The sequence below is a fragment of the Anarhichas minor genome, unplaced genomic scaffold (genome assembly GCF_050575085.1).
Source record: "Anarhichas minor isolate MPS153535 unplaced genomic scaffold, ASM5057508v1 ptg000028l, whole genome shotgun sequence".
Classification (NCBI taxonomy): domain Eukaryota; kingdom Metazoa; phylum Chordata; class Actinopteri; order Perciformes; family Anarhichadidae; genus Anarhichas; species Anarhichas minor.
Genome location: NW_027466474.1, coordinates 2566104 through 2575655, shown reverse-complemented (window position 1 = coordinate 2575655; position 9552 = coordinate 2566104). Strand labels below are relative to the sequence as shown.

The 9552-nt window shown below is 39.0% G+C and overlaps 1 protein-coding gene across 1 annotated transcript; it reads left to right on the top strand.

Moving 5' to 3' along the window:
• The first annotated feature begins 6983 nt into the window (after nt 1-6983).
• On the top strand, nt 6984-8980 carry LOC142962917 (immunoglobulin kappa light chain-like). The gene is made up of 4 exons (XM_076103600.1): nt 6984-7026; nt 7152-7490; nt 7572-7907; nt 8883-8980. The coding sequence occupies exons 1-4, from the start codon at nt 6984-6986 to the stop codon at nt 8978-8980; spliced, it is 816 nt and encodes a 271-aa protein (XP_075959715.1).
• Nucleotides 8981-9552: the final 572 nt, after the last annotated feature.

The following is a 9552-nucleotide window of genomic DNA, read 5'->3' as shown; positions in this document are numbered from 1 at the left end:
TTTTTCTGTTGACCAGTAAAGAACCATGGAAACCAGAAGAAACTGTCAAAGAAGGTGTATTGTGTCACCTGTGTGCATGTGATTAAAATCAAAATATTGCTGCACATCGCGACCTTAAAATACACACATGCAGTCAATAAGACCGATCTCTTTTCTTCAGATCGGATTCAAACTTCAAAATGTACTGGTACAAGCAGTATCTTGGATATATGGTCCAACCATCGTTGCAATAGTTTTTGGGAGAATGACAGTTTGTGAGCAATTTAACAACTCATGGTTCACAGCAAAGACGACAGAGTAAAGGACTAGAAGTATCACATTTGACAAAGACAAAATGTGTGTGACAGTAAAATATCAGTGGGACGGTCTAAAACAAAACATTTAATCCAGATATGCATGAAATGCTAAATATTACATAATAGCCACATAGAACAGCCTTTAACTTTAAAAATAATAACATCAGCACACATACGGTACCAACTGATCTCAAACAGTCCACTTAACATGCTAATCCAACCCAAAAGCCTTAACAGCAGCATAGATCTTCTCTCTCTCCGCTGCTTTTGCGTTCCTCGTTCCACCACTGCCAGATTTCATCACGGTAAAGACGACAGTAGAATAAATCCATGTGTCTTCATTTCTCTGAAGAAATACATAGCATGTTATGTAAGATGACAAATACCAATAAAATACCAATAGTGATTTTGGATAAGTTGATCTTACCTTTAAATTCCTTTTTGCAACATTTTCAAGCAGGGAAACAGCAGCTACAATATGAAATAAACAAAAAGAATATAAAGAGATAAAAATGGATACGGATGCACTACTTTGTTACAACACTAATGATAATAACTAACTGTTAGAAACATATATTACCGTTGCAACGATCACACGTTTTCCTCATGATGGTATAAATCAGGAAGGCAATAACAATCAGACTCACAGCCAGAGCTGCAAATAGCAGAATCAGAACTGTGTTGGCCTTCTGCAAATCCCACATGTTGAGTTCTGAAACAATATGAAAATGAGCAAAAAATTGAAGTTAACAACTATTTTGACAAGATGATATAAGGCATATGGTACAATTGCTTTGTGATACATGATCTAAATTAATCTTGATTTATATGGAAATGTTCTGCCGTTACCTTCAATTTCCAGTTCTGTTCCGCTTCCAAATAATATCTCTCCACATGTGGCCACAGCGCAGTAATAAGTCCCGGCATCAGAGTAGCTGACGTTCTTAGAGAAGCTGTAGACACATTTCTGTAGAGAGTGAGGCTCAGGACTCTTCTCACATCCATCACTGGTTCCATGTGCATAAATGACACTAGGATAAGATTCATCTAATCCGGCTCTGAACCAGTACACACTCTGTGTTCCTTTCAAAAGTATCACATCAAGTTGGTTCACTCTTAAACAGTAGTAAACTCCAGTATCGCTTAGCTTTGCTTCATGAATATGCAGGAGAAATGTTCCAGGTCCTTGTTTTAATGTAATGCGAGGAGTCGTATTAACACCATCATTATCAAAATTATGTGTTCCTTTAAATAATTCAGGTAAGTTTCCAGAAACAAGCCTGATCCAAAACAAGGTTGCTATTTCCACAGATGTATCGCGAGCACAAGTCAAAGTCACATTTTCTCCAACACTCTTTGTCTCAATGATCAGATCATCTGTGCATCCTGAAAATATGAAGAGAAACATGGTTCAGTGATTATTAACAGAGAAATAATCAGGTATGTCCTGCTAAATTACTGTAAGAACATGACAATGATATAAATATATATCTGAAGTAAATCTGACATTGCTACATGTACTTACGCCCCACTCTGAGAATCAGCAGTAAATAAAATACAATCATCATTTTCTTGTTAATCCACTTGAGACTGCAGTTAAATTAGATCAAATTAGAAGATGATGCGTCTTAATGTAATCATATCATGTGGGAGGGAACAGTTTCAGAGCAATCTGATTGGCCTGTCATTATTTTCCAACCTAAAAATATGAAACAACACCAACAGCGCACTTTTGTTTCATGGTGGGTTTCTACAACTGACACTGACGAAATATGACATGATTTGATTTGATACTAATGTGAACCACAATTATCCAGAAACAATTTGGTTAAAAGAAAACTATTTTTCATTCACTCGTGTACTACCATATTTATGAGGGATGTAGCCTGGTTTCCAGAAACCCTAAACTAGATTGCTGGTGCATTTTTTTGTGATTCATGGGGTGAGATGTTATCCCTGTCCAGGATGCACGAAACCATTTCCTCCCTGAAAGATTAAGGTGTGGTTAAAGTTAGGCAACAATAAAGACTTTAAGGTTAAGATCATTGGAATGGCAAATTACCAAGATTAGAGGGGGAATGACACTCCCAAAAAGTTGGAGAACTTACAAGAGACGGATACAATTCTAAACAAAGAGTGACTTGACTCAAAGTTCCTACTTTGAGTCGAGCTCCAAAAACACTGGATCCTACGTTTCCTTTAGTGCAACTCAAAAGCGTCTTTCATTAGAGCTTCACTGACTAATCTAATTTAACTTAAAAGCTCCAGTTTTCAGTGCAGAATTTTAATGATATATTTCTCTCTAAACCCACTGATGGATGTAAATGACGAATTGCAAACAAGTCCAATATGAATGTTTCTCCAAAAGAGAACCAGACTGAATTACTGCCACTCATTATGTTTGTGTGTTAGCTTACACATTTAAGGATTGTAGCATTTATGCATCAAAACTGAGATCCAGTTGCTTTGTGCCTAACTCATGGCTCTAACATGTCCAGCTTTAGGATTCGATTCCAAGTGTGTAAAACATGCAAAACTATTTAATTCAAAATACTAACAGTTTGTCGGGATGCTGTCTAAAGAAGAGTGCCAAACTCTAAGTGCTTTACAATCCAGCGTCCCTGCCAATTTAAGCCTTTGTTTGTGTTTTCTTCACACAGTTGAGTGCTTGTATTTGTGCACATATTCAGCATATTACATGTCCTCTCTTTTCTGCAGTAAATGGCTCCTCTGTGTTAGACTGTTCCAACTCCTCCCCTCTGGTAGGCGCTACAGAGCACTGTACGCCAAAACCACCAGACACAGGAACAGCTTCTTTCCACTGGCCGTCACTCTCATGAACAATTAATCAGACATACTGCACTATTATCTGCACTAATACCCCAAATCCATTGTCCATTGTCATTGTTGTTGTTCTTTATGTTCACATATATTCTTGGATATATATTTATATTGTACATAGTAGGTAAATGTTAAATGTTAAAGCTTAGTTTCTCTGTTGTACTTTGTTGTCTTTAATGTCCTTGTTTTCATATTTTTCTTGTTTATTTGTATATTCTATGTATGTACGTTGAGAGCAATGTGAAAACCGGAGTCAAATTCCATATATGACTATGCAAATTCTACAACATTGTCTGCAGCACTCAGTTAATCAGGAATGTATTGATCAGTTTGATTTGTGTGCAGAAAAGAAGCATTCATCCATTTGCCATCACGATACACAGAGATAGAGACATGTTAAATGTTATGCACGCTAGAAAATTCAGACTGAAACTTCCATCACATTTGTTAGACCAGCTCGTTGTGGTTTGTGGCCTTCATCAGGTTCAACGTATTGTTGACAACGAGCCAAAACATGCTTTGTACTTTCACACACAAACGGACAGAAATAGACACACATTCACAGTCACCGCTGACAAACAAATGACGGATGGAAACTTAAGCATTGCTGTAGCCGGTGTTCGGGTTAGAACAAAGGATGAAGAGCTGCAAGGCCGCAGGACTTCTCTCTGCTGCGAACGTCTTACTGCGCACGCGCAGCAGAAAAAATGAGCTGGATCCGGTTCAAAATTAAAAACAATATTTAATGTACTACACAAAGTTCACTTACAAACTGAATTAACTATCAATAGTGATGTTCTCGAGAGCAGAGACCACATACACGCATCTCCTCACAGTCCGGCGCGGCCAGTTAGCTGAAAATGAGAGCTGCAGTGATCTGAGGTAAACTCCCTAAAACATTGTCTTTTGTATCCCCTGAGAGTCGGAAAGTGTCCGATACTGTCATAAAACGTCTGAATGATCCTCCGTGGCGATTAGTGATTGGCTCCATTTGAATCCTGTCCCCTCCCATTATCGATCCTTTAGCTAAACATCTTGGCTCCTCGCAAAACATCTTGGCTCCACCTCTCCGTCGTGGTCAGCTTTGGCATTTGACCGTCCCACTGGCCCCATCCTCCATCGATGAGGTCGCCTCCATTTGCTGCTGCATGTCTGTGTAGCCTCACTCAGAATCCCTATCTGACCCTCAAGACTTACAGTGTTTTAATACCTACAGTGACTATACTTCTATGATCTAATACATTCAATGAGTTAATATACTGTAACATATAATATCCTCTATAAGTGAGGATATTATAAACATAATACATTCCATATGGAAACATATTGTTTATATTTATTATTGTGACACTTCTACTGACCACTAGGGGTGTTATTTAATCCTACTAATAATGCGTTTCTAATACTGAAATTCTCCACACCGGGCCTCAAACTATTGTGTCAATCTAAACCTACCTTTCTCTGTTTTAGCCTCAGGAAGCTCGGCTTGAACGATGTTTTACCTTTTAATAACACACTTGTTTTGATGATTGTTATTAATATCACATCAACTTACAGGAGTAGGTTAAGGGTTCAGGAGGGTCGGACAAACGCACCCAGTCACGCTATGTCATGACTCAGGTGGTGAATAAATCTGCAGATTAAAACACAACATATTATATGCATCTGTGATATTTTAAGACTGCACATGCATACGGTCGTAGATGGTTGCATCTTAAAAACATGAAGGATAGACAGTATCTATAGTTTAAATGAACACAGTAACAAGTAAAAATAAAACAATAAGTTTGCTTGCTGAAGCTTATTGTAGCTCTTCCCTCACTACACATCCTGTTGAATAGTCTGTTGACAGTAAACAGTCTTGAAGGTGGTCAAAGTGTGCAAAAGTGGCCCACCACAGCTTCTGTCTGTCAGTGTAGCTGTTGCATGTTGCATTGCTTGCTCCTCTCGCTTCATGCAGAAGGGATTTACAAAGTGCTGTGAGACCAGACAGATTGACGTGTTTATTCAATTGAGTAGTTGTCCCCTTACATTTTTTACATTGTATATGTTTTAAAATGGAAACTAATTGTGTCTACAACATATAATGCTCAGTATGTGTTTTTGTTGGCCATACTTTGCTCTACAGTTGAGGGAAGTTGTGGTGGACAGCTACACAGCAGTTCACTGGTGAAAAACACTGACAGTCTATTTGATCCCTCTCACTTTGTGTCTTAATGTGCATTTCAAAGCAGACATTTAGACTTGTGAAACACACAAGTGTAACTAGTAACATCATTCATTAAATGGGCCTGTCCTTAATGTTATTGGTTTTACTAGTGCTTTTTGTGCTAAAACAAATCAAAGTATCTGTTATTAAAAAAGAGGAAATGATAAGCAAACTGTCACGAATTCCCCTTCATATTAGTTTGTTTTCATCCTGTCTGCTTGTTTTATTAACTCTCCTGTCATTTCAGATCCTACCATTCACACCCGATCAGCTCTCATTCCCCTCACCTGGTCCTCCACACCCATCTCACCTGCAGCCCATTCCCTCATTAGCCCTCACTATGTAGGTCCCCTCACTTGCACTTGTTCTCTGCCAGATTGTCTTGTGTGTTATTGCCAAGTTCTCCAGCGTACCTTTATATTGTTCATGATCTGCCTGTTCCGACCCTGCCTGCCTGCCTGTTTTTCGACCCTGGATTTTTGCCTGCCCCTTATTGGATTTGTTTGGATCTCTTTCTCCCTCTTTAACCAGTGACATTTTCTTTGTGGCTTTGGCCACATTTCGTCTCACCTTTCTCCACAACTGTCATTAAAGCCTGCAGGCTATGCTGTAGCTAATGCTATTTCAAAAGTCCTCCTTTTCACCTCTTGGTGTTGATTGGACGTCCAAATTTAGACAATTATCAAACCATTGGAATCCAGTTCCAGGATGAGTTTAGCCTAGCTTAGCACAAACACAGGAAGTAAAACATCTAGTCTACATTGAAAGAGGAAAACGCTGTCTCATTTACATGTCAGATGTCATTAGCCAACAAGCTGGCAATATACAATATATCCAAAAATTAATTCAGTCTTAGTTCAGTTACAGAAGTGTGTGAGGCCAGCAGGATCACTGTAAAACTGGACTTCAGCCAAGTTAGGCCAAGCAGTGTGTCAGCCACGGGCGTGTTTTAGGTCTTTGTGACACGACAAAAGCTGCTACAGCATCAGTTATATTAGTGTAATTCTGAATAGGGGCTTGGCCCCGTTTCATCAGATCTGGAGAGTATTTCTTCAGTGAAAGAACAAAGTACAGTGATGAAGACTTTTCTCGAAGGAGAGGGTGTTTGTTCCTGACTGACGGTGATACACAGATGGTTCATCCAATCACCTGCTGAGCACTTTGTTTTTGTTCTGTGTAACAAACCATCTGCCACTCCAAGTTAATTTGAAGTTATGGAATTGTCTTGCAAAAAACAAATATAAAATGTGTATTGTGTCACCTGTGTGCATGTGCATGCGATTAAAATCAAAAATATTTCTCCACATTGTGACCGATGAGACCGATTTTGCTGCTGTTGAAAAACTTTCAGTACTTGCTCTTAAATAGGCCAAAACACACAAAATGGTTATCACAGAAACAATAAATGTAGTCATGCAGTCTGAATAAAGACACTGCTTTGAAAATACAACAAATACTCAGAACATGTAGATTTCCTATCTCATGAAAATAGACCAAAGGTTGAAAAAATGAAGGGGGACGGTCATTTTCTATGTTTCAGCCAATCATTCTACTTTGTAAACCTTGATCACCTTGTGACTACATCTTCCACTTGGTTGTGTGACATCAGTAGTGCAAGACACGAGTGCTGTACCACAATGATCGGAGGACTGGTTGCTTTGATTCTACTTTGTACAGTGTGTAAGTGCAACTCTTAACTACTTTGAGAAAGACACGACCATGTATTAATCTTTGGAAGGGTTCATACTTTACCTGTTTACTTATCTTGTGCTTTAACTTTGTTACATTCTGTCTCTTTTCTTCAGATCTGATTCAAACTGCAGAGGATCCTCACCAGCTCTCTTTGACTTTGACTGAACTTGGTGGAAATGTTACTTTGCAGTGTTCAGTTTCTGAAACGGAATCATTTTACTGGTACAAGCAGCCTCTTGGATATATGGTCCAACAGGTAGTTACTGTTATTGTTGGCAAAATGACACTTAGTGTGCAATTTAACAACCCACGTTTCGAAGTCACAGAGCGGAACGCTCAGTATTTTCTAACCATCAGAAATATCAGCAAAGAGGACGAAGCGACATACTTCTGTGTCCATAGAGCAAGATATTCACAGAGTTTTGTTAATGGCACCTTCTTGGTTGTGAAAGGTAAAATACATTTTTCTTTTGCCACATTTAGTAATTGTAATTATTCATTCTTATTAATGTATTTTTACCTGAATCATGCAGATCGTAATCATCAGAAATCTATCTACGTGAAACAAAGTCCGGAGACTGAGTCGGTCCGGCCGGGCGACTCAGTGACTCTCCAGTGTTCACTTCTCTCCAAGAACAAAGAAAACAGAGTCCAGTGTCCAGGTGAACGCAGTGTGCACTGGTTCAGATCTGGATCAGGAGAATCTCATCCAGGCATCATTTACACTCACAGTGATGAACAAGAAGAAAGAAGTTGTGTCTACAGTCTGTACAGAACTATACAGACCTCCTCTGATGCTGGGACTTACTACTGTGCTGTGGCCACATGTGGAGAGATCCTGTTTGGTGAAGGAACCAAAGTGGAGACAAGTAGGTTTTTACAGTTGAACTAAAAGTATTGTATTTTCATATATTGTATTTAAATATTTAAAAAAAGTCATTAAAACGTCACAGCTAGCTAATGTGATGGCACAGACCTGTTACTCAAAGAGGCCACGCACTCAACTATGAAGAACATTTAGCCTTAAATAATATAAACCGCTAAGTTGTACAATGATTTAACACACCCACACCTCCGCACAACCCTGCAGAGGTGTGCGTTGCCGGATTTGTGGACGCTCCATCCTGTCGGCCCTGTGTGTTACTCGCTGCTGCTCTCAGTCAGACACAGATAACATCACTCTGCACACAGCAAGGAGAGAGAGAGGAGCAGGGGCAACACTGAAGCACATAAAAACACAGCGATGTAACAACCCGTTCTCATCCCAGGTTGTCAGAAATGGCCGCTTTGTATCACACAGTCGCTAAAGGGGGGCTTGTGCCTCTGTATCGTGACAAAGCGGTGGTTTTTGACAACCCGACATGGGGCTCAAAGGCTCTTTAATGACGCCCAACAACGTCGCAAACACAGCAAGATAAGAAGCAAAGAGAAAATCCAGGCAGAGGGCAGAGTCTCTGCAGAGACACCACCACACACTAGTGGGTCATAGTGATGATTGAAAGGGATTAATGTTCAACAGTCTACACATTGTTCTTGAGGAAAATGGTGCAAATTATAACTTTAAATTCATGAATCATCTCACAACTTATTGTTCCCTTCACACGTTTACCTGAAAGGTGCCCAACATTTAGACTTGAAAACCAATAAAGGTCTTCACTCATATGACATCATCTCAACTATGTCATGAAATTCAATAATTAAAATAATTGTTACGAATTATGATAAATTACAAATTACTAATCGGCAGTATTTAAGCTATTTACCAATGAGTCACCTAAAAGTCATGGATGACTTCATGGAAACAAGGAGTAAAGAGTTAAATGACATTTTTAAATTACTTTCAGGAACAATTCAGGATTGGGATCCAGTTAACATCATCCTTGGGGCGCTGTTGGCTCTCTGTGTGATTGTGATTGCCATCCTTGTTTTCTCAAGGAACTGAAGGTGAGTTTAGTAAACTGCAAAGACGGAGAACATAACTGGAATCAACAGATATTCTTGTTTATAAAAAAATCCAGGATGTTACAGGAAGCCTCTCTGATACCATTTACTCTTTGTCTTGTTGTCACAGCTCTGACTATTAAAACTATTATTTTTAGGATGGTGACACAGAGGCACTGAACTACTCCATCACTGGATCTATCTACAATGAAAAGGAAGAAGAAGGAGAAAAACAAGTCAAAGGAATCAACGATCGGCACTGATTTCTGTTTGAGTGAAATCCACTGATTGTAAAAAAAAAGACAGTTCAGCTCTTTGTTAGATTTTGGAAAGCCAACATGTATTATATGGATAAAGTGTGTGTGAATGATTTTATCTTTACATGACATTAGATACACAGAAATATTATACTCAAAATCCATGTGAGTACAAAAGACATGTGATGTGTGTTCAGAGGTGTCTGTGTGGCCTGAGTAGCGAGCTCCAGCCTTAACTTGTGTTTACTAATGTTGCTTTGTTGAAAGAAGAATGAATATATCTGTTGAGGCTTGGAATATTGACTGCATCATGAAA

Bases quoted from the DNA above. Each gene is read 5' to 3' on its own strand.
- LOC142962917 (XM_076103600.1), top strand. From the start codon at position 6,984: ATGATCGGAGGACTGGTTGCTTTGATTCTACTTTGTACAGTGT. The intron at 7,027-7,151 runs GTAAGTGCAACT...TCTTTTCTTCAG, and splicing joins GATTCTACTTTGTACAGTGT to ATCTGATTCAAACTGCAGAG. The intron at 7,491-7,571 runs GTAAAATACATT...TGAATCATGCAG, and splicing joins CACCTTCTTGGTTGTGAAAG to ATCGTAATCATCAGAAATCT.